Genomic DNA, 25,622 nt, shown 5'->3' with positions numbered 1-25,622 from the left:
AGGTGCCAGGGAGTGGGGTAAGTATGACCAGTATGAGGGGCTCGGGCATTAGGGGGGACATTATATGACCTTATGGTGTTGTTCATTGTCTATGATTTATCCTAGAGTTTTCATATTAACGCTCCTTTCCATAATTGTGGACAAAGCGAGCTGGCTGACATTTCAGCTCCATCGAGATGCCATTTCTTCTTTTCGCTCTCCTTGGCACATTGTAGGAAGATGTCTCTACTGTCGGAGGGACGAATATGCTCCATGTGGACGTGTAATCTTCCCTCGTTCACAGTTACCCCTGCAAAGTTGTACCTCCAGCCAGTCTTGCCATGTTAACATTTATGCAACATGCTGTTCTGTACTACGTTCATGCCCCCTTGGTGTCCACGTCCAACGCCACTGGCTAGTAAACCATCACCTAATGCATTATTGCTTGAGGTCTCCCCAACAATCACTAGAATAGGGGTTCAGAGTTCACTGCTCCTCCTCATGGCACATGTAGGAAAGGAGCGGCAATCGAGCATGTGCACTGCCCCTCCATTCAAAGCCTATGAAACTGATGGAAACATGACCATAAACCGCTAAATCATGTAATTCAAGAAAATCACTGTCCTCACATGTTAGAACCCCTGCACTCACCCTGAAACTTGTGATGCAGCGTCAAAATACAGTCAAAGAATAGCTGGACCAATATGACCGCGGTGCGGGTGTCACTTTCCAGCCAGGGATAGCAACGCTGATTACTGAGGAAAAGGACAGAGAACATGCTGACTGTACAGAGCAGACAATATCACACATTTTTCATTCCACGACTGCCAGCAGAGATTTTGAACGGATACAGAAAATATAAAAAATCTTTCATACATTTAATTACAATGATTTTCTGGAAGCCTCTTTACGAGTTCAGACCCACAGAGGAACATGTGAATCCCGTGGTGGGCTCCTGAGCAAGAAGTTTCACACGCCACCGTACACATGCTGCACTACAGATTCCCCAACATTCTTTGGAATTTCAGTGGCCCTGGCAAGACTGAGAAACTGATTCTCCATCTTGTCTGGTCAGCTAGACCCTTCATTGCCCAGGAAGCCCTTTTATCTTCATCCCATGGTGCACAGCATTGACTATAGGGTGTATCAGCTTCACATGAACCCTGGCCATGCTGCTAACAAGGAATGCCACCTAGGCTTAGACGGCTTTTCTGGGAATCCCTACGTTTTAATTGATACCTGCAGCCAGCCTCCGCTGTTGAAAGATTCATACCATTCAAATGAGAGCGTTAGCGGGTGCTGCCAAAAACTACGGGTTTTGCCGAAATACGCCTATGTTTATAGCGGCTTCTAGAATGAACACCGATTCATTTTTTTGCACAAATGAACAATAAGCCCATTTGGATGGGGGGGGGGGGGGGGGGGGTAGGGGGTAAAGGGTCACTTTATACACAAGGCTGAGAGTACGTACATTGCTTGAAAATTCTTCATTATGATGGAAGTCGTTTGTAATCTTAAGGGTCAGTTCACAAGACTGTTTTTGGGCGTATTTTGACGCGTACTACGCCTGTAAATTGCCTCTCATTCATTTCAATGAGAGTCAGCACGTGTAAAAAAGCAGCAGCATGCCCTACCATGGGGCAGAATCAGTGCAGATTTTCTCATTGTAATTAATGGGAAACAGAAAAATACACATCAAAAAACGTGCCTAATTCTGAGGCAGAAAAATCAGCTTGGATTCTTACAGGTGTATTTTAGAAATCAGCCGTGTGAACTGACCCAAAACACAGACACCGGCAATGTGCGTTCCGCATTTTGCAGACTGCACATCGCCATCTCTATGAAAGAATATGCCTAATCTTGTCCACAATTGCAGACAACAATAGGACATGTTCTATTTTTTTCCGGGAACAGAATTGCGGATCCGGGAGTGCGGGTCTGCATTTCCGGATCAGGCCAGCACATCGTGCGGCCCCATAGAAATGAATGGGTCCGCAATTTCAGTTCCGCAAAATGCGGAATAGAATTGCGGACGTGTGAATGGACCCTAACTGTAAGAAATGTTAGGGTGGATTCGCACTAGCGTTATGGCATTTCGTTAAAGGTTCCGTTTAGAACTGAATTGCTGGACGAAATGCAAAACGGAAGCCTTTAAGAGGCCTTCCGTTTTGATCCATCCTGCATAACGGAAACCAGACGGATCCGTTATGCTTGCCCAGACTTCTATTATGACGGATCAAAACGGAATGTCTCTTAAAGGCTTCCGTTTTGCATTCCGTCCACGAATTCCGTTCTAAATGGAACCTATAATCGAATGGCATAACGCTAGTGTGAACCCACCCTTACGCTTTTATTTCAGGTGAAGAATGCAGTGTCGTTGTTGATATCCTACCTGTTATCATCCTTATCTAGGACCATTATCCAGGGCTTGAAGAGCTCTGTGACTTCTGAATGTAGAGACTTCAGCACTGAGGAGGAGAACAGGACAAGAGTTTGGTTAGTTAATACTAATGTATCTGCACCAAAAATCACAGAGCAATTTGGAGCATCTAGGGATTCTACAATCTACACTTTTCCCATCATGCTCAAGGGGACGGGGCGTAGCAGAACGGGGTGGGCCCACAGTGTCCCATTTGGCTTTGCACCACAATTGAGATGCAAACGTATGTCACAAGCTAAGCCGACCAATATCTGGTACAGAGTCAGAGAACAGTGTCTGTCCCGGCACCGCATGTATCCTCCGGCCTGACCCCTGTGATAGATCTAGACGGCCGGTCTAAGGTTACACCATCTATAGGGATAGTAAATCTGGGCCAGTAACTTTACCACATATACAAAAGGATCTGAACCTAATAATCTGTATGATGGTGAATACAGAGCACTAAAACATAAATAATACTTCAGAGAAGAAAGACTCTGCAGGTCACTAATCATGTACTTCTCGCCATTGTCCCCTCATCTCCTGACTCTCCGTAGATGGCAGAGGTACAGAGAGTGAAGGATCGGGCATCTGGATTTCAACATGCTCGACCCTTTTGCTGTCAGGAAAAATAAGTCGCTGCAGGTGCGGCTTTCTCCCCTCTCCTATCTGGCTGAGCATGCATGTACGTTGGGGATCAGGAGAGATTACTATTGGCCGCAGTTATGTCAAGTGTATGGCCAGCTTTACACCAGTCTAACTAAAAGAGCTAGTCAGGGTGATGTGGGCTAAATTTATGAAAAGACAACCAGCTCTTAAAAAACCTGGCGCATTTGGGATTCTACACCAGTCAGAAAATCACATAATGGCTGCTATGAGCACGTGTAGAATTGCATTCAAATTTGTTCCATTTAATACATTTTACCTAAACTACTTCCCCTTGGAGACCAAGTCCTCTGTTCTCTTTGCCTTCAAATATGATAAGTGACCAGAGAAACTGCAAACTTTTTACACAAATCTGACGCACTTTTTTGTGTTTAGTACATGTGAACCACTGTGTCTGCTGCCGTGTTCCCGTGTAGGATATTTGTACAAACCCATGCAGATTCAGTCATTTCTGTAGGCTGCCCCTTGGTCTCTGCTAAAGATTTCATTCTCTTAAAGGGGTTCTCCGGGAATTAAGAAAATGAAAATACTTAAATATTACTTTATTATAAATATATTCCCAAATACCTTTCATTAGTTATAATGGCTCGTTTGTCTAGGCAGCAATCATTAGGAAAAATAAAATGGCTGCCGTCCTATATATTAGTACACACAAAACCTGTCCTAACCACACAGGAGGACAAGTTACTTCACAACACTGAGCTAAAGAGCTGCCTCATCCTCCTCTCTGCTCTACTTGTCAGGGATTACGATCCTGGATACAACTGATAAGATCTTCAGCTGAATCTCTTTAGGAATGGAGTTCACGAGGACACATGATGTGCAGAGAGGACGGACAGGACAGACTGTGGTAATGTGGAGCTGTGGTAATGGAGACTGCATACAAGAGCTGCTGCTCAGCCACATCCCCACCTCCTCTCTGTACATCATGTCTCCTCATGAACTCCATTCCTACTTAGAGGCAGCTGAAGATCTTATCAGCTGTATTCAAGATCATATTCCCTGACAAGCAGAGCAGAGAGGAGGATGAGGCAGACCTTTAGCTCAGTGCTCTGAAGTAACTTGTCCTGCTGTGTGATTAGGACAGGTTTTATGTGTACTAATAGGGTGGTGGCCATTTTATTTCTCCTGATGATTGCTCCTTAAACCAAACAAGACATTATAACTAATGAAAGGTATTTGGGAATACATTTATAATAAAGTATTTTTTTCTTTCTTAATTCCTGAAGAACCTCTTTAACCAGAGTGACTGCAAATACTGGCTCTAGCATTGGAGGACACTTTAATGTCCACAACTTACCTCTGTGATACCAGCTGATTCCTTGCAGCCAGTCCACCATTAGTGGAGCAGCCTTAGGAAAGGGAGCTGTCCTTGGTGGACAATCCCTTTAAGGAATCTTATTAAATGGAACCTTCACCTAACTTTCCTTTAATGATTCAAACAGAAAAAGCAACACTGCAGATGAACGTCATGTGCAACACCAGGAAAAATGTCTTATATGGAAATCCACTTCTATCTTATTGAGTACACTACTGGCAAAAGCTGAACTATATGACGGCTTTACTGCATCTGTATATATTGTACATCTGTTACTTGGTGCCATACAAACCCAGCTTGATGCCCGCGCACCAAGCAAAAAAGGCTACTCATCCAGCTTGTGTATTACCTGCATGAACTGTGGGACTTCCCATTAATTCTTGTTTGATGCTGAGCACCTCAAAGTCGATGTGACTCTTCACTAGATACTCCAGGAAGGTCTTCACCTCAGGGATGTACGGACTCCATTTTGACAGCAAACCGAAGCTCTGAAAGTCTGGTTTAGATAGACGCAACTTGCTGAAAAATTCCGAAAGCCACTTAATAGTCTCCAGAACCTGTAAAGAAACAGCAAAGACAATTTTACATCGAAGTAAGAAAATCTACTGTGTAGATGTTCTTTGATTCTACCCTGACAGCAGATGTTGGGACAAAGCAGGATCAGGCATGATAGATTTCAACATGCCCGATTCTTCTTCTGGTACTTTACCATGTTTTGACCATACGTGCAATGGGTGACAACATACGATCTGCATCAACCTGTGTGATCTGTCCCCTAATGATCGTAGGTAATGATGTTACTACCTGCTTTTGAAGACCAGGGTGATTTCTGCATGCAATACAATGCTGAGAAAATAGTCTTAAAGGGGTTGTCAAGGGAAACCAACCCGTCTGATAAGACATCGGGCATGGAAAGACAACTGCATGCTGGGGGCATTAAGCATGACAACACGTGCACGATACCCGCTGGCCTTTAGGCGGGTGCCTCGTCAACTGTCTTGTCCAGCGTACCGTTGCGTCTGTGCAGGCTCGATGTCAGATTGGGATGGTAGAATATGCCCAGTCAATCCCTTTACAATAACAGTGGGCCAGATGCAGTGTGATTGACAGTTCTGCTTTAGGGCTCTGCTGCATGTCGCATGCTGATAACACAAGTGGGGCACATTTACTAATGGTCGTGCAACACTTTTAGACGTAAAAAGTGTCACAAGTCCCCTTTTCTGTCCGGCCGTGCGACACAATTTTGGCGCACGGCCGGTTTTGCATCTTAATACGCCAGTTGGGCGTGACAGGGGTGGAGGCATGCCGGGGGCCGTGCTGGAGCTGGGTCTTACATTTACGTATGGAGACAGGGGCTGGCGTAGTTTTTACTTCAGGGGCATAGACTGCCACAAATGTGCCTCATTTATGACGATGTCATAAAATAGACATATCTAGCGTCAGTACAGAGAGGGAAACTAAGACTGGCTTTAACAAAGCATATGAAGAGTCATTTTTAGAGGCTTCCAGGTGACATAGCAGGGCTTATCCACCGATAAGTGGGGTCGCCACTTTTTGGGCGGGTGCTCTGCTTTCAGGCAGGGGTAGCTGCAGGGGCACCTCAGGGATGGATCTACTCCCGACTCCATTCTTCAAGGTGGCAGCATTTTCAAGTATTATCCGGTACTACAGAACCGCGAGTTGTACAGGATATCTAAAAACGCAACAGAAAATTGCTTTGCTATGTCCAACTCTTTTTTTTCCCCCATTGATTGAAGGTCACTAATATATTTGGTATTGCATGGCCACACAGGTGTATTATGCGGGCAATAGAACATTTTTGATTATCTACTTATTCAATAGTTTTTTTTTTCCTATATATTTTTTTGTTTTCTAACCTATATTTAATAAAAGTCAAGTTTTAGAAGGGAATATTTCCTTTGCAGTGATATAATTTTGATAAATTCTTCTTGCCATATATTTTTCTGTAAGTCGGGAAACTAAAACTGGCGTAAAAAGCCGTTCTTGGTAAATGTGCCCCAGTATGTTGCATAAAAATACTGCGATGATGATGATGAAGATAGTTTTAGCAGCTTGTAATATCTCCACCCATCAGCTAAAGATGCAAAAATAGTGGCGGAAACAGGGAGTCAGCAGACCAGCAGGATCTACGAGCAGTTCTGAATGTCTCACTATAGACTACAGGCATGAAAATGCCAAAATGATATCTGCCCACATCTCCTGAAGCCCCAGAAGAAGCCATGCAGGTATGAAAGACTTTGTGGAAGATTTTTCAATGCACCCGCATCTGTTTTCTAGTGTAATTGCATTGAGGAAAATGACATTGGACATGGACATGCTATTCCAGAATGACCTTCTGAATAAAGAGAGGTGGTGTCCTTGCACAATGCGAAGTGACTGCGCTCAAGCAGATGCAGGACTATCTGACAACCAGCAGCCCGATACCTGCTCTGCTGACAGCAACATCTTGTTAGTGCAGTTCGGAAAGACGAGGGGATCCTTGGAATCCACTTTCACGGTATTTGGCAGGACTCTTGGGGTGTAACATCCCACAGCCTTCAGGGAGGTTTTCCAGCACTCCGGGCTGAGCAGCTGCTCTGAGGAACCTGCAAGACATAAGAGGAGATAGAATCTAAGTCATTTGACATTGGAATGAGTTCAGAAGAAACACACGCTGAATTCATCACAGATTTCTAGTGCCACTAACTTAGGGCCACTAGTGCCACTAACAGGCCGTATTTTGATTCCGTATACGGTCCATATACAGAACCATTCATTTCAATGGGTCTGCAAAAGATGCCGTCTGCATCCATTGCTCCGTTCCCTGGCCCCGCAAAAATGATAAAGACCTGTCCTATTCTTGTCAGTTTTGCGGACAAGAATAGGCATCTCTATAATAGGCCTCCTTTTCCGTTCCGCAAATTGCGGAAGGCACACGGGCGGCATCTGTTTTTTGCGGCACGGTTGTGTGCATGAGCCCTTAGACAGAACTTCTGTACTGCAAAGTGATGCATATAAAGGGGTATTCCCTTATCACTAGGTAAATGAATTAATGAATGAATAACTTGTATAGCGCTACAAATGCGAACTAAATCGCCTCAAGGCGCTTTTGCAGCCATCACTTCATGACTGGTGGGAGTCTCACCGATCCCGAGATCGAAGGGGATGCAGAGCTGAAACAGTATTATATCCCTCTGTTTTTCCCTGCACAGATGGGCCCTTGCTAAGTGAATGGGGCCACGCTGCAGTTCTCAGCTCAGCTGGGTGGTCAGGGTGTGGCGGTGCAGGGAAAATTTAGAAAGAGGTGCGGCGCCTAAGTGGCCCCTTCATTCTCATGATCGGTGGGGTAAAACCTCTGGACACATCTTAGTGCCATGAGATGGGAATATCCAATTAAGTTAAAAATTGCCAAAACCTCTGGTAACTTTCCTATAGGAAAACAGCATTTGAAAGCTTTATCTGCCCCTCTGAAGTGCTGCTTCTTCTGGCACCATACTTAATAATATACCTTAAGGCCACGTATGCATGTATGTGTGATCTGCCCATTAGGCCCATAATCAGTTTTCTGCCTTTTATTCCCTCATAGATATTGCACTGATTAATAAAGCCAACCGCATGCTATAGCAACAAATGACCGCTATATAGCTATAGTGGAGGCAAAAAGAGAGAGGCTCACTTTGCATGAGCAGCCTCAGGCAGTCACTGTAATGGTCGGGGAACTGGTAGCGTAGGATCGAGCTCCAGTGCTTGCAGAAAATATTGAAAGGCATCAGCAGATCTTCATCAGGTGTCAGGCCACACAGGGTCAGAGCCAGGTGCACGGACTCCAGAAGTTTGCTCCGCTCAGACATGGAGGGCTTTGCAGAGTTCAACCAGTGGTTGAGATCAAACTGGAAAACAACAATATGAGAAGCTCTGTAACGTGAGTATTATAATCATCTTAGGCTACTTCCATTTTTCATTTCATTTTTTTTTTTAACTCTCGGCCTTCCCGGACCCATAACTTTTTACTTCTACGTTCACATAGCCGTACAAGGGTTTGTTTTTTGCGGGACAAGTTGTACCTTCTAATGGCACCATTTAATATTGCATATGAGGTAGTGGGAAGATTTTTCTTTTCCAAATGGGGTAGAATTGGGGGGGAACAATTTTTCCATAGTTTTATGGGTTTTTACAGCTTTCACTATGCGGTAAAACTGGCCTGTTAACTTCACTCTCTGGGTCAATTCAACCAGGTTCATGTGTTTTATTACTTAAAACAAATAAAAACTTTGAAAAAATGATTTTTGATTCGCATTACCATATTCTGACCACCATAACTTTTTGGGGGGATGATCTTTAGTTTTCAGTGATAGCATTTTAGCGTGTATGCCTTTGATCACCTTTTATTCAATTTTTTGGCAAAATGAAGCAACCAAAAAAAACAATGAATGCGCCATTTTGATTTTTTTTTCAGGTTTTTCAGTTCAGGTATTCTGGGACACGGCAGTGCAAATGATCTTTATTTTTACAACGGGGAAAGGGAGGTGATTTGACTTTATTTAATTTAAAATATTTTTATTTTTATATTTTTTTTTACACATTTTAAGTCCCCTTAGGGAATTAAAAAAGCGACTGCCACCTGCAGGCCTCCATAGGAAGGAACTACTCCTGTAGTAGCCACAGTTCCTTTAGAGGGACCAAGACTACTATAGGGAACGAACGGCTTCTCGGAATGCTGCTGCGATCAGGGGTTGTTTGAGACATGGATAAGTCCCCATCTAACATATTCTTTTTAGAGAAGAGGGCGCTTCAAATGGGGACACTGTACTCTATATGTTATTTGGAAATATGGAGTTAGAAGGGTTCTTCTTTTCAGGATCCTCACTGTCAGAGTGGAGAGCGGTTATAAAAAACATATCTCGTTATGGAGGACCTGTACCGTCCTGCATTACAAAGACAACCCATTGATGTTAAAGGACCCTGAGTATCTGCTAGTAGGGGGGGCACCTAGTCAAATTCAGCTCTGCTATGTCTCGGTTTCTGACACACAACCTACCTTAGTTAGCAGCATAAAGATCACATCACTATTGTCTTCAGATATGGCTTCCACCACTTTTTCATACAAATGCACAAACTCTCCAGGAGAGGCGGCTGGGGTGAAATACGGGGACAGCAGATTGCACAACCTCCGATTCTGTAATATAGTTTGCAGGACCGGCCGACATTCTGACTGGGTTCCACTTATAAACACCTATGATGTGAAGAAACAAGGGGACCTTTACATTCACTTCACAATAAGGCAATTTACAGACAGATGCAACAACTCTCTGGGCTGCTAACAAAGAGACTTATCATATGTTGTATGATGTATGTCGTATGTGTCCATGAACACAGAAAGTATCGGCTTACACCGACACAAAATTCCTAATCTCAAGTGTTTGGAGTAGGGGGGGAAACAAGAGAGAACACAGAAATATCACGGACATGTTGCCCCTGATTTAATTTGAACTTAAAATCTGCCAGTTGCAAACCAACAGGGTCACCCATATGCTATAAAGGCTATACCCACATCTAAATAAAAAAAATTAGGAAGTTGCCCAGGGGATAAAAAGGCCACCATGCTGAGACATTTTCTAATCATTTTTACTCACCTTGGGGAAGGGGAAGATTATGAGCTTTGGATATGAAAGCTAGTCATAAAGACAGTGAGGATTTAAAGGCTATGGATACCTTTTTTTATTACTGCATTGTACTCATTTTAAGCTAAAAATCCTTTTTTCAGTTGGTCTTTATAAAAAATATGAAATTCTTTTTTGCATACAGAGCTGATATGTTCTACTAGCTGCCTGTGGATTTTGTCTTTTCCATCATCTGGGGAGCAGATGGATCTTATCTCTGCTCTCTCACATTATAAACACTCATTACAGCTCAACCCTTATCTTACCGATAAAAATGTGGCTTAAATAAGTGCTTTATTTTCAGCCCCTTTCTCTGTACAGGGTTGAGATTCTCTAGTACCAGGCTCTGTGTATACACCGTGTCCTGTCAGGGAGCTCAGCTCATGTGAAGCTTATCTCTGATCTCCTGGGAGCTCATAAACACTCTTTATAGCTCAATTCTTATCTTACTGCCTTAAATAAGTGTTTATGAGCTGTTAGTAGTTCAGAGGTAAAAGGTTATCAGATGAACGAGTGACAGCACAAAGTGAAAGTGAGATGCTCACAGCTAGGCTAAAAACGTACCTGTCCCAATATCTCAATGCAGGAGGTGAAGAATTGCCGAGATGGAGGATGGCGCTGAGTCTCATCACACACAAACTCAACCACAGCGAAGAAGGTCCCGATTCCAATCTTCTGTATCTCAGGCGGAGACTGCACTTTATATGCATTTACCAAAGCCCTATGTGGGGAAACAAACATGTTATTTCACTTTTACCAATGGGAAGGTATGGGAGCATGCTTTCAAGGGGATCTGCCAGTAAGCAAATTCAAACTTTTAGGTCAATGAGGTGCTGTAAAGGCTCATAAATATTATTGTGACACATGAAAACATCAATTTTTTATGTGCCTTAAAAAATGGATTTTTTGTACTCACCGTAAAATCCTTTTCTCGTAGTAGGCATTGGGGGACACAGCACCATGGGTATATGCCCAGCTGCCACTAGGAGGCTGACACTAGAAACAAAAAAGTGTTGGCTCCACCCAGGTGGGCTATACCCCTCTGCTAGAGCCAGAACAACTCAGTCAGTACCAAAAGCAGTAGGAACGCCACACCTGAACCAAAAAGAAACGGAGTGCCAACAAGTCTTGAACTGGGGAACCCGACAACCACAAGCAAACGCCGGAACCACGAACAAGAACAGATGCTCCAAGGAAAGGGAGGGATCTGTGTCCCCCAATGCCTACTACGAGAAAAGGATTTTACGGTGAGTACAAAAAATCCATTTTTCTCGTGCGTGGCATTGGGGGACACAGCACCATGGGACGTCCCAAAGCAGTCCCTGAGGGAGGGAAGAAGATCGCCAGACGGCAACCTAAAGCACCGCTGCCTGCAGAACCTTACGCCCCAGGCTGGCATCAGCAGAAGCCAGGGAATGAATGTGGTAGAATTTGGCAAAAGTGTGAACTGACGCCCAGGTGGCGGCCCGGCAAAGCTGGGCAGCCGAAGCCTGATGACGCACCGCCCAGGAAGCTCCGACTGCCCTAGTCGAATGAGCGGTCAACCTGGAAGGGGGAGCGCGACCCTTCGCGGCGTAGGCCTCCTTGACAGCCGACCGAACCCAGCGAGAGATGGTGGCCTTGGAGGCAGGCAGACCTTTACGAGGACCCGCCGGAACCAGGAAAAGAGAATCCGAACGACGGAAGGGTTCCGTGAGGCGAAGGTACCAGCGGAGAGCCCGAACAACATCCAGGCAATGGAGAGACTTCTCCCGAGGGTGAGAAGGATTAGGGCAGAAGGAAGGAAGGATAATCTCCTCATTGATGTGAAACGGGGTGACAACCTTAGGGAGAAAAGAAGGAACGGGACGCAAAACGACCTTGTCCCGATGGAACACCAGAAAAGGCGACCGGCAGGAAAGCGCCGCCAGTTCGGAAACCCGACGGATAGAGGTGATAGCCACAAGGAAGGCAACCTTAAATGACACAAACGACAGAGAGATGTCTGCCAAGGGCTCAAAGGGAGAGGACTGAAGAGCATCAAGAACAAGATTCAGGTCCCACGGCTCCACCGGAGGACGAAAAGGAGGGGCTCGGCGAGCGACACCCTGCAGAAAAGTCTTAACCTGAGCCCGCGTGGCCACAGAACGTTGAAAAAGGACCGAAAGGGCAGAAATCTGCCCCCTGAGAGAAGCCAGGCGAAGCCCCTTATCAAAACCAGCCTGAAGAAAGGCCAGAATATTAGGGACCGAAAAAAGGAGAGGACGAGAACGTGCGGACTCGCACCAAGCAAAATACGCCCTCCAGGTCCGATAGTAAATACGGGCCGACTGGGGCTTCCGAGCGCGAAGCATCGTCTGAACGACAGAGTCCGAGAGACCACGGGCCTTCAGGATCGCGGTCTCAACAGCCACGCCGTCAAACGAAGCTGCGGTAAATTCGGGTGGAACAGAGGGCCCTGCGAAAGGAGATCGCGACGCAGGGGAAGACGCCATGGAACGTCGGCGAGCAGGAACACGAGATCTGCGTACCACGCCCTGCGGGGCCAATCTGGGGCCACCAGAATCGCCGGCACCCGGGCCGCCTTGAGACGCTTGAGCACTCGAGGCAGAAGAGGGATGGGCGGAAAGAGATACAGAAGGTCGAACTGGGACCAAGGCAGAACCAGGGCATCGACCGCAAGAGCTTGCGGATCCCTGGACCGCGCAACATAGCGCGGAAGTCTGTGATTCAGGCGAGACGCGAAGAGATCCACGTCCGGAACTCCCCACCGGAGACACAGTTGATGAAACACTTCCGGGTGGAGAGACCATTCGCCCGGGTCGACGAGCTGACGACTGAGAAAGTCTGCCGCCCAATTGTCGACCCCGGGAATGTGGACGGCGGAGAGAACGGGAACGTGTTCCTCCGCCCATCGCAGGATCTGAGAGGCCTCTCGCAGGGCCATCACGCTCCTGGTGCCCCCCTGATGATTCAGATAAGCCACGGCGGTGGAGTTGTCCGTTTGAATCCGGATCGGGAGGCCGCGCAGACGGGAAGTCCAGTGCGACAGTGCTAAGAAAATCGCCCTGAGTTCGAGAACGTTGATCTGCAGGGAAGATTCCTGAACAGACCACAGACCCTGAACCGTGAGGGACTCGAACACCGCTCCCCATCCCGAGAGGCTGGCATCGGTCGTGATCACGCGCCAACTGGGGGGGAGGAAGGACCGGCCCAGGGACACCGTCCGGGGAAGCAACCACCAGGAGAGATCCAGACAAACCTGAGGAGGGAGACGAACGAGGCGCTCGAGACCCTCCGGGGACTTGTCCCACCTGGACAGGATGAACATCTGCAGGTCCCGAGAGTGGAATTGGGAATAAGGAATGGCTTCGAATGAGGCCACCATCCTCCCCAGGACGCGCATACACGTCCTGATGGTCAGAGAGGACGGCCTGCGGAGAAGATGTACCCCCGCATGAAGAGAAGACACCTTCTCCGGGGGAAGGAACACCCGCCCGAGGCGAGTATCGAACAGCATTCCCAGAAAGAGCATCTTCTGGCGTGGGACAAGGGAGGACTTGGAGTGGTTGACAAGCCACCCGAACCGAGCAAGAGCCGAGAGGGTGATGCTCAGGCTGGACAGATTGTCCTCGGGAGACGGGGCCCGAATCAGAAGGTCGTCCAGGTAAGGCACCAGGGCGACCCCCCTGGCACGAAGAAGAGCCACTAGGGGAGCTAACACCTTGGTGAAAACCCTTGGTGCGGAGGCCAGACCGAAGGGAAGGGCTACAAATTGGAAATGAAGCGAACCCACCGCGAAGCGAAGGAACCTTTGATGGGAGAGGGCGATGGGAACGTGGAGATAGGCATCCTGAATGTCGACCGACGACAGGAACTCGCCCAACTCCAGGGAGGCGATCACGGACCGGAGGGACTCCATGCGGAAATGACGGACCCGGACAAACCGATTGAGCGCCTTCAGATCCAGGATAGGACGGAGTGAGCCGTCCTTTTTGGGGACGGTGAACAGGTTCGAGTAGAAGCCCCGAAAACGTTCTGACTCTGGAACCGGAACGATGACCCCCAGAGCGCGCAGGGAATGAATGGCCTGAAAAAAACTGTCTGCCCGGGCGGGAGACATGGGGGGGGACGTCAAGAAGAACCGACTGGGTGGGAGGTCGGTGAATTCGATTTTGTACCCCGAAGAGACCACCTCGAGAACCCAAGCGTCTTCTACGTTTGCCCGCCAAACATCCCGAAAGACGAGCAGGCGCCCTCCCACCATGACGGGGATCGAGTCATGCTGAAGGAGGCTTAGTGGGCTGGGGACGAGCGGGCTTGGGTTTGGCGTGCCAAGAGGGCCTGGACTTGAAGGAAGGCCTGGAAGGCTTCTTGTCAGATCGGGCAGGAGGGGCCCGAAAGGACCGAAAGGACTGCGTCCGGGAGGACGATCCGGGGAAACGACGGCGGCGAGGCTGATTCTGAGGAAGAAGAGAACTCTTACCTCCAGTGGCCTCGGAGATGAGCTCCTCTAAGCGTTTCCCAAAGAGCTTTCCACCAAGAAAGGGAAGAGAGATAAGAGCCTTCTTAGAGGCGGCGTCCGCCGCCCAGGAACGAAGCCAGATGGTGCGGCGGATAGCCACAGAGTTGGCGGCCGCGCGCCCAGAGCGGCGAGCCGATTCCATAGAGGCGTCACAAAGAAACTTGGAGGCCTGATAGATCTGGGAGGCAAGCACTGCCAAGTCCCCCTGCTCAGAGTCAGCAGGTAAAGCACGGAGAAGCTGCTTTGCCCAATCGGCGCATGCCTTGGCGACCCAAGAGGCGGCAAACGCAGGACGGATGGCGGCGCCCGCTGCGATGAAAACGGACTTGGCCAAGGAGTCGACCCGTTTATCAGCGGGATCCGACAAGGAAGCCGCATCAGCCAGGGGAAGCGTAGTAGCCTTCGCCAGACGAGCGACCTGAGGATCCACCAGGGGGGGCATCGTCCAGAGATTGACCGAATCCTCAGAGAAAGGATAAGGAACATCAGAAGCCTTGGTGAGATGAAGGCGCCGATCAGGGTGACGCCATTCCCTGGCAAGGAGAGCGTCCAGATCCTCGTGATTGGGAAAAACCACAGTGGACCGCTTAGAGCGTCGGAAGGACACTGCCTCCATGGAGGAGGACGAGGGGACATCCTGCACGTGGAGTGCGTCCCGCACGGCTCTGATGAGATCCTGCACTGCTGCCGACATCGCCGAACACCGCTCAGATTCAGAATCTGAAGCGGAGGAGTCCCCAGGAGCGGCGGAAGCGGCTGAAGAAGAAATCTCACCGGACTCAGACCTAGCCGGGGAGTGATCCGGGGAAACTGAGGAGGAGTGAGACCCAGCCGAGACCGTACGTGGTCGTTTGCGGGACCGAGAGCCGGAGCGAGGCTGGGAACTGTCGCCAGGCGTATCACCAGCGGTAGAGGCCCTGCCAGAGGCGGCCGCAATCTGGGCAGGGAGACTGTCCAGAGACTGCGCCAGGGATTGGGAGAGGCTAGCAAGGCTACCTATGGCCTGGGACAGGGTAGCAGCCCATTCCGGGAGAACCGACAAGGTAGAGGCCGCAGGAGCGGACTGGGCGGGCCCGGGGGTGAGGCACTGCACACAGAGGGACGTAGGCTGGCCGCATGGGAACTTCCTGCTACACACAGAGCAGGCGTAATGAGTGGAAATGGCGGCAGGGGGAGTGGGGGCCTGACCAGAGGAAGACATGATGGCCTCTCGGTGGTGGAACCTGAAAAGAAGAGGAAGGAGTCAGCCAGAGGCTGCCTACCACGACCAATGGTGCTGTGTCCCAGAAAAAACCGAAGCTGGAGGATCCGGAGCGCACAGAGTGAGGACGCACGCGGCCGCACAGCTCAGGCAGAAGAGAGAGAGAGCGTCCGGCAGAAGAACCGCCCCCCTAGCAGCCCGCGCTGGCGCAGGATTGGGCGGAAAGAAGAGAGGCCTCCGGAGGAACGCCCACAAGGGGAGAGGCAGAGAGGAAGCCCGGGAAGCCCAGGAGGCGGAGACGACGCCCGCCCACGTGACCGCGGCCTAGGCCAGGCAAAAGCCGCGGCCTCTAGTATGCCAGGGTGCCGCCGGAGGAGAAAAGCGCCGCCGCCGGCAGGCCCCCGCCCGCCAGCGCAGGAGGCGGAAGCGGCTAACAAACAGCCAGCGCCGAGGGAAGGCAGAGGAGGGGACACAGCCACCGAGGTAGGGAGAGCGAGGGCCGAAACCGGCCGTCTTAAAGGGGCCGACACCATTAAAAAAGGCTCCAGAATGGCGACCCCCCTGAGAGGAGAGCGGGGGAGACCCCAAGAAGGAGAGGTGCCCCCCCCCAAAGGCCCAGCTTACTAAGTGGAGGTGGGGGGGTGGGGGAGGGGGTTGGGGCTGAAGCACATACTCACCCTCCGATTAGTTCAGGCGCAGCATGACCACCCCCTCGGCGGACTCAACACGGAAACCGTGGGTCCGCCGGAATCCACTGCGGAAGCAGGTCACGTTGGGGACTGGGTGGCTGCAAGGTACCGAGTACGCGCCCGCAGGGGGACAACTAAGGTGGAACACGATGGAGCCGCCCCTGCTACCTGTAGAGGAAAAAATTAAAAGAAATAAAAATAAAAATAAAAGATAAAAAATTAGCAGAAAAAGGACCTGCTAGCAGGTCATGTCTGCCTCCTACGGACACTAGAACTAGACTGAGTTGTTCTGGCTCTAGCAGAGGGGTATAGCCCACCTGGGTGGAGCCAACACTTTTTTGTTTCTAGTGTCAGCCTCCTAGTGGCAGCTGGGCATATACCCATGGTGCTGTGTCCCCCAATGCCACGCACGAGAAAAATTATTTTATATAACTTACGTTATGAAGTTCTCGAGATGGACAGCGGTTTCTATAATGTTGAGCAGAGTAGGTTTGGTGGCTTCTGCTTGTAACTGCTTCATCTCCCTCCGCAGCATATGAAGCTGCTGGCTTATGGCTTCGTCCATCTGCATTCCTTCAAACTGCAGAAGACAACATTTCCATACATCATTTACGGTACACAGATTAGTATATGATGTATGGGGGTCCAATTGATGGAACCCCCATCGATCACGAAAAGGGTGAATGAATGGAGCAGCAGATCGAACATATGCACCGCTGCTATACTGATTCTCTATGGGACTGCCAGAGATTGCAAGTGCTGTACTCTGCTATCGCTGGCAGTCCCATGCCGAATGAACGGAACAGCCACTTAGTTCACTCCTGGGCAAGGGGGTCCTCGTTCGCTTGATTGGGGGTCCTAGAGGTTGAAACCTCACTGCCCTCCGAATGAACGAAGCGGCTGGTCAAGCACGTATGTTAATGCTCCACACTTTCTCTATGGGACAGCCGGGAATAGCAGAGTACAGCACTTGGCAATCTCTGGTACTGCCATAAGGAATGAATGGAACAGCAGTGCACATGCTCAACCAGTTGCTCCATTCATTAGGAGGGCAAAAGGTCCCCAATGTAGTAAGCAGTCGGACCCCCACTGATCTAATAGTTATCCCCCATCCTGTGCAGAGGGGATAACTTCTACTAACTGGACTGGAATACCCTTTTAATTCAGAATGCCTAAATGCAGTGTGTGAAAAGGTTTTCTCTAAATCAGACAATCCCTTTAAGGAGAAAGGAGTCAGACATAGGAAAGTGACAGAGAACTGACAGCTAGGACAGGAGGGAGAGGAGCAGGAATCCGGGAGGTTCAGTACTTTATAATGCAAACATGTAGAATACATCTGAATTGGAATTACGCTTTTATATCAGCAGGTGTGTAAAGCAGGGATAACCTAATCAGTGATGGCCAGTTCGCAGTGTTCGCCAACGAACACATGCGGGCTGCCATCTTAACTCACAAGTCCGGTGATGCACAGGTAAGCCCTTACCTGTGCCTGCGCCGCGAGCCGGTCTGAAACAAATGCGGTCACCAGGAGCAGGCAGTTCCGGGGGCCTTCATCGGGATGTTCTTGGAACTGCCTGCTCCTGGTGACCGCATTTGTTTCAGACCGGCTCCCGGCACAGGTAAGGGCTTACCTGTGCATCGCCGGACTTGTGAGTTAAGATGGCAGCCCGCATGTGTTCGCTGGCGAACACTGCGAAATGGCCATCACTGAACCGGATACCAGAATGATCCCTGACCTTGACTGTCACCACTGCAGGACCGCTGCACGTCTTATTCGAATTTCCCCGGCACTCCATCTTCATTTCTATCTGTTCCTCTCTATTGATGTAAAGTTTTGGAATTGTATCGAGCATCTCACTGTCCAGGGCCACTTGCTGGGATTCCCGCATAGAAGCAGTTCTGCAAGGATAGAGGCAGTTCAAAAATCCTAGATCTTTTTAGGTACAGTTGCAAGAAAAAGTATGTGAACCCTTTGGAATGATATGGATTTCTGCACAAATTGGTCATAAAATGTGATCTGATCTTCATCTAAGTCACAACAATAGACAATCACAGTCTGCTTAATCTAATAACACACAAAGAATTAAATGTTACCATGTTTTATTGAACACACCATGTAAACATTCACAGTGCAGGTGGAAAAAGTATGTGAACCCTTGGATTTAATAACTGGTTGAACCTCCTTTGGCAGCAATAACTTCAACCAAACGTTTCCTGTAGTTGCGGATCAGACGTGCACAATGGTCAGGACTAATTCTTGACCATTCCTCTTTACAGACCTGTTTCAGTTCAGCAATATTCTTGGGATGTCTGGTGTGAATCGCTCTCTTGAGGTCATGCCACAGCATCTCAATCGGGTTGAGGTCAGAACTCTGACTGGGTCACTCCAGAAGGCGGATTCTCTTCTGTTTAAGCCATTCTGTTGTTGATTTACTTCTATGCTTTGGGTCGTTGTCCTGTTGCAACACCCATCTTCTGTTGAGCTTCAGCTGATGGACAGATGGCCTTAAGTTCTCCTGCAAAATGTCTTGATAAACTTGTGAATTCATTTTTCCTTCAATGATAGCAATCCGTCCAGTCCCTGACGCAGCAAAGCAGCCCCAAACCATGATGCCCCCACCACCATACCTCACAGTTGGGATGAGGTTTTGATGTTGGTTTGCTGTGCCTCTTTTTCTCCACACATAGTGTTGTGTGTTTCTTCCAAACAACTCAACTTTGGTTTCATCTGTCCACAGAATATTTTGCCAGTACTGTTGTGGAACATCCAGGTGCTCTTGTGCAAACTGTAAACGCGCAGCAATGTTTTTTTTGGACAGCAGTGGCTTCCTCTGGGGTATCCTCCCATGAAATCCATTCTTGTTTAGTGCTTTACGTATCGTAGATTCGCTAACAGGCATGTTAGCATATGCCAGAGCCTTTTGTAAGTCTTTAGCTGACACTCTAGGATTCTTCTTCACCTCATTGAGCAGCCTGCGCTGTGCTCTTGCAGTCATCTTTACAGGACGGCCACTCCTAGGAAGAGTAGCAGCAGTGCTGAACTTTCTCCATTTATAGACAATTTGTCTTACCATGGACTGATGAACAGCAAGGCTTTTGGAGATACTTTAATAACCCTTTCTAGCTTTATGCAAGTCAACAATTCTTTATCGTAGGTCTTCTGAGAGCTCTTTTGTGCGAGGCATCATTCACATCAGGCAATGCTTCTTGTGAAAAGCAAACCCAGAACTGGTGTGTGTTTTTTATAGGGCAGGGCAGCTGTAACCAACACCTCCAATCTCATCTCATTGATTTGACTCCAGTTGGCCGACACCTCACTCCAATTAGCTCTTGGAGATGTCATTAGTCTAGGGGTTCACATACTTTTTCCACCTGCACTGTGAATGTTTACATGGTGTGTTCAATAAAAACATGGTAACATTTAATTCTTTGTGTGTTATTAGTTTAAGCAGACTGTGATTGTCTATTGTTGTGACTTAGATGAAGATCAGATCACATTTTATGACCAATTTGGGCAGAAATCCATATCATTCCAAAGGGTTCACATACTTTTTCTTGCAACTGTATATTCACTAGTGTGCAATCTCTATGTTCCATTAGGTGCATGCACGTTAAATAGTGTAAAGCTGAAAACTATTAAGGCCTGTTTCACACTTGCGCTGTGGCTTTCCAGTTTTGAGATCCGGCAGTGGATCTCAAAACCGGTCCAAAATTGATCAGTTTTGTCCCCATTCATTGTCAGGATGCATTTTGTTCAGTTTTGTACCGATTTTTTTGACCGGACACAAAACCGATGCAAGCTTTTTATTGTTAGCGAAAAAAACGGATTCGGTGCCCATTGACTTACAATGACTTTCATGCCAGCCGAAACAGATGCATCCGGATGGCACGGTTCCGGCATAGGATCTCAAAACGGGAAAGCCACAACGCAAGTGTGAAACAGGCCTGTGCTATTATTGAGCTCAATAGATAACACTGCAGTAAGTCTCCTAGATCATGTCATTATCTTTCAACCCCTTCCCACCCTGAGCGGCAATAGTAAAAGTTGGATTTAGATGGGCCAAGGAGCAGCTGATTGTCGGGAAGGAAGCGGTCCTTTCTGACAGTCGGCTGCTCGTTAAGTGGAGGTGAATGCAGCGATCACCTCCACAGTATGAGGGATGGCTATTGAAATCGCTTGTCCTGATACAGCTGCACTGTTTCTGGGCAGCAGATCTGCCTGCACTAATGACAGTTTCATCTGTTGAACGAGTGTTTTACTCGTTCATTGGGTGATCAGCGGCACGTTTAGATGGGCAGATTGTCCAGAACAAGCTTTCGTAGGAACCCTCATTCCCGATAATCTGTCCGGTTATTGCCCCGTCTAAATCCACCTTAAGGCTCTATTCACACGTCCGCAATTCTGTTCCGCATTTTGCAGAACGGAATTGCAGACCCATTCATTTCTATGGGGCCCCACGACGTGCTGCCCGGATCTGGAAATGCGGATCCGCACTTCCGTTCCCGAAAAAAATAGAACATATCCTATTCTTGTCCGCAATTGCGGACAAGATTAGGCATTTTCTATTAAGTGCCGGCGATGTGCGGTCCGCAAAATGCGGAACACACATTGCCAGTGTCTGTGTTTTGCGGATCCATGGATCCGCAAAACACACACGGATGTGTGAATGGACCCTTAGGCCTCTTTCACACGGGCGTCAGTTTTTTTGCCCGGATAAGAGCCGGGTGCGTTGTGGGAAAATGCGCGATTTTTCCGCGCGAGTGCAAAACATTGTCATGCGTTGCACTCGCGTGAGAAAAATCGCGCATGTTTGGTACCAAACCCGAACTTCTTCACAGAAGTTCGGGCTTGGGATTGATGTTCTGAAGATTGTATTATTTTCCCTTATAACATGGTTAGAAGGGAAAATAATAGCATTCTGAATACAGAATGCATAGTAAAACAGCGCTAGAGGGGTTAAAAAAATAATAATAATTTAACTCACCTTAGTCCACTTGATCGCGAAGCCGGCATCTCCTTGTGTCTCCTCTGCGCTGAACAGGACCTGGGGTTCGCTGCTGCTTTAAAATTAAGGACCTTCGATGACGTCACTCCGGTCATCACATGGTACGTCACATGATCTTTTACCATGGTGATTCACCATGGTAAAAGACCATGTGATGACCGGAGTGACGTCATCAAAGGTCCTTAACCGGTATTTAAAGCAGCAGCTCACCCCAGGTCCTGTTTAGCGCAGAGGAGACACAAGGAGATGCCGGCTTCGCGATCAAGTGGACTAAGGTGAGTTAAAAAATGATATATTTTTTTTTTTAACCCTTCTAGCGCTGTTTTACTATGCATTCTGTATTCAGAATGCTATTATTTTCCCTGATAACCATGTTATAAGGGAAAATAATAATGATCGGGTCTCCATCCCGATCGTCTCCTAGCAACCGTGCGTGAAAATCGCACCGCATCCGTACTTGCTTGCGGATGGTATGCGATTTTCACGCTTCCCATTCACTTCTATGGGGCCTGCGTCGTGTGAAAATCGGACAATATAGAGCATGCTGCGATTTTCACTCAACGCACAAGTGATGCGTGAAAATCACCGCTCATGTGCACAGCCCCATAGAAATGAATGGGTCAGGATTCAGTGCGGGTGCAATACGTTCACCGCACGCATCGCACCCGCACGGAAAACTCGCCCGTGTGAAAGGGGCCTTAGTCTTCCTGTACTATTACAGCGCTGTAGTACAGCGGGCTCAGGAGCTGTGCAGCCATGGGCCTTACAATGGCCGTGCCACGCACCAAGTATACCAGTTTTACTCTAACTGATAGACTTCTGATGACAGAAGTATTGCACTGTATTGTATGGGCAATCAGACAATTGCAGGTTCAATTCCCCTATTGGGGCTTTAAAATATATATATATTTTTAAGTGAAAAAAAAGTGTTTGGAAAAAGTTTAAAAAACTAAGAGTCTACACTGAAAATTATAAAAAAAAAAAAAGCCAATAAGTGCAAAAGTAGAAAACATAAAAAACGCTGGACATTTTGTAACTTTGAAATCGTACTGGCCTGCAGAATAGTTATCATGGGAATGCCAGAAGCTAGGTCATCGGTAGAAAAGCCTCGGAGAACCCCTTTAATGAGATGCCCCTACAGACATGATAAAACCATGGTCCTTACTTGGCATGCTGCTGCAGAACAGTCAGGTCTTTGTGCACAAGCTTCATGGCGTCCTGGGTGTTGATATAACATGAGGTTGAAATGACAGAAACAGGTGGTTTCATAAGCTGCAGGGTGATGCCCGGGCAAGGTGCAGGATGCTTCTTTAAATTCAGAAGGATTCTCTCTTTAGCAGCTACATAGAAAAGTGCTAAATGTGAGAAATAGAGACATTTCCATGATGCCCTACCCAGCACCGTGCCTCTTCTGCTTTCAGCTTGGACACTGACAAATCTCAGCCTTCAGAAAGCGGAAGAGCACAGAGCACCATGGGAGTACCATCTGGGTAACAGTACCTGCTGATGGAGACGGTATGTTCACAGTCACAGCAGGAGTCAGCAAGCTCGTGTCCATCTCTACCTTGATTTGGTTCCAAGCATTTACACATTCCTGGATCTCAAATATGATGCGCTCCATGTTAATGAACTCCATCCACAGATTCTACGAATAGAGTATAAGGGGAGGGAAGGGCTAAAATCTTGACATAATGTAAAAAAAAAAAAAAATCATTACATTTTTTCCTAAATGTGGTATAAAATGTTGTATTTAAATGATAATCCATACAATTTAAAAGGTGTTGTCGGGGATCAGAGCTGAACCCAGACATACCCATATTTTCACCCAGGCAGCCCACCTGATGTTAGCATCTCATGCTCCGATCCGCTCCCTTGCCCTGCGCTGGATAGCGCAGGGCAAGGGCTTTTTTGTTTACAATAACACACTGCCCGGCGGAGGCTACCGCCCGGCAGTGTGTTCGGCGACATCACCGGCTCAGATGGAGGTGCTTTAGCGCTGCCTTAGCCGTTTTACTGGCTAGGGCAGAGCTAAAGCCCGCCCATCAGTGCCGGTGAGGTCACCGGGCTTCCTGGCAAATAAAAAATGCCATACTCAAATGTCTCCCTATTTTATATGAGGATGACTTTTACACAATGTATTGAAGGATGGTTGTAGGATAGTGTCAAGACGCTCACGGACACTATCTCTTTCCCCTTCATTTTTTTCAACTACGGCCAAAACGACATCTAATACTTGGCTTAGGGTACTTTCACACTAGCGTTATTTTTTTACGGCATTGAGTTCCGTCCTAGTAGGGGCTCAATACCGGAAAAGAACTGATCCATTTTATCCTAATGCATTCTGAATGGAAAGCAATCCGCTCAGGATGTATCAGGATGTCTTCAGTTCAGTCTTTTTGCCATTTCAGGACGGAGAAAATAACACAGCAAATTTTTTTTTACAAGGAGAGGCATTTTGGATCTTCAGGGTAAATACCAGGTCTCCCATGGGATTAAATATGAGAAAGGGGTCAATGTATTATTATTAAATATTGAATTTTGTTGATATCTATTATCAATCATTTTTTTCCCTTCTCCTTCCCTATATTTCCCTTGTACAAACAGCAAGCAACCTCCGTTATTGAAAGGATATTGATACAACTTATGATATTGTCCTGACAATGTGATTTTATAAAATTAACAGAATGGTTGTTTATTCCTTTTTTATTCTGTTTACATTTTGTGTTTTTCATGTTTTCAGACTTAGGCCGCATGCACACGACCGTGGTGTGTTTTGCGGTCCGCAAATCGCGGATCCGCAAAACACGGATGTCGTCCGTGCGCGTTCCACAATTTGCGGAACGGATCTGGCGGCCCATTGTACACATGCCTATTCTTGTCCGCAAAACGGACAAGAATAGGACAGGTTATATTTTTTTGCGAGGCCTCGGAACGGAGCAACGGATGAGGACAGCACACGGAGTGGTGTCCGCATTTTTTGCTGCCCCATTGAAGTGAATGGGTCCGCATCCGAGCCGCCAGATGCGGACCCAAACAACGGCCGTGTGCATGAGGCCTTAATTTGAGGTCTGCATTATATACTGATTGTTAATTTAAAACATGGGACGCATTTTTATATAATTTTATATGTGGATTTTATGTGTTATATGTGGCAAGTTAATGAGTTCCTCCCAGTGTTGGGTTTATGTATTCCCACCCCTAATTTGATTGGAGGTGGGATATGTATTTAAAGCCTAACAAGGGAGATCTCATTTGGTTACGACTAACAACACATCTGTGTTTGAAACGCGTCAACTATGCTGGGGTGGAGGATTGTGTCTGTGTGTGTTATTTGCTACAAGAAGAAGTAAAGTGCAACGAAGCTTCATCATTGGTGCAGGAACAGATTTTCCTATTCTATTTCTGAGAGATTTGCTTGGCTCGTTCCGTGCACAGGGCTGTGGATTATGACGTGAGCTGGATATTTTTTCCATGGACTCATGAGAAACGGACTTTGAAATTTCCCCTCATGATACATTTTTCCCCACGGTTTTAAAAACAAGCCAGACACAGAGAAGAATCTGACCATAAGACGAAGAATCTACCATGCCACTTCTCACCACCCTGCTTGATTCATTGTCAGATATCTCCCCACAGACAAACAGGAAGAGACTTTGTCAATAAGCCAAACAAAGAAAACAGAAGCCATACAGCGGACTCTTCAACTCATGCCCGGACGCTTCTCCCGACGCCTGGCTCATTTTTAAGGCCATGTTTCCTCCTAAATGCAGTGGTGTTAGGTTACTTTCACACTTGCGGCAGGACGGATCCGACAGGCTGTTCACCCTGTCGGATCCGTCCTTCCGCTATTTCGCCGTGCCCCCGGACCACCGCTCCGTCCCCATTGTCTATAATGGGGACGGGGGCGGAGCTCCAACGCAGCACGGCAGTACACGGCGAAAGGCCGCCGGACTAAAAGTCCTGCATATCTGACTTTTTAGTCTGGCAGCCTCTCACCGCGAACTGCCGTACTGCGCCGGAGCCAATGGGGACGAAGCGGCGGTCCGGCGAAATAGCGGAAGGACGGATCCGACAGGGTGAACAGCCTGTCGGATCCGTCCTGCCGCAAGTGTGAAAGTAGCCTAAGACATATCTCTCCGTCATGAGGAACCCTGTTGGAAATGTGATGCCCGATTCCTTT

The 25,622-nt window shown here is 47.8% G+C and overlaps 1 protein-coding gene across 2 annotated transcripts in view; it reads right to left on the bottom strand.

Moving 5' to 3' along the window:
• The window catches only part of EPG5 (ectopic P-granules autophagy protein 5 homolog), an 85,306-nt gene that overhangs the window by 19,529 nt on the left and 40,155 nt on the right, over positions 1-25,622 (bottom strand). For both annotated transcript variants that reach the window (XM_044276301.1, XM_044276302.1), the window contains exons 25-35: positions 22,943-23,087; positions 22,608-22,782; positions 18,173-18,335; positions 16,874-17,016; positions 10,607-10,763; positions 9,421-9,615; positions 8,059-8,272; positions 6,828-6,988; positions 4,732-4,939; positions 2,372-2,447; positions 631-734 (exon numbers count right to left, since the gene is read on the bottom strand). In XM_044276301.1, coding sequence (XP_044132236.1) covers positions 631-734; positions 2,372-2,447; positions 4,732-4,939; positions 6,828-6,988; positions 8,059-8,272; positions 9,421-9,615; positions 10,607-10,763; positions 16,874-17,016; positions 18,173-18,335; positions 22,608-22,782; positions 22,943-23,087 — 1,741 coding nt within the window. The remainder of the gene's footprint in view (positions 1-630; positions 735-2,371; positions 2,448-4,731; positions 4,940-6,827; positions 6,989-8,058; positions 8,273-9,420; positions 9,616-10,606; positions 10,764-16,873; positions 17,017-18,172; positions 18,336-22,607; positions 22,783-22,942; positions 23,088-25,622) is intronic.

This window comes from Bufo gargarizans, chromosome 1, assembly GCF_014858855.1.
Source record: "Bufo gargarizans isolate SCDJY-AF-19 chromosome 1, ASM1485885v1, whole genome shotgun sequence".
Taxonomy (NCBI): Eukaryota; Metazoa; Chordata; class Amphibia; order Anura; family Bufonidae; genus Bufo; species Bufo gargarizans.
The sequence above is the reverse complement of the archived record's forward strand: the minus strand, read 5'-3'. Positions and strand labels throughout refer to the sequence as shown.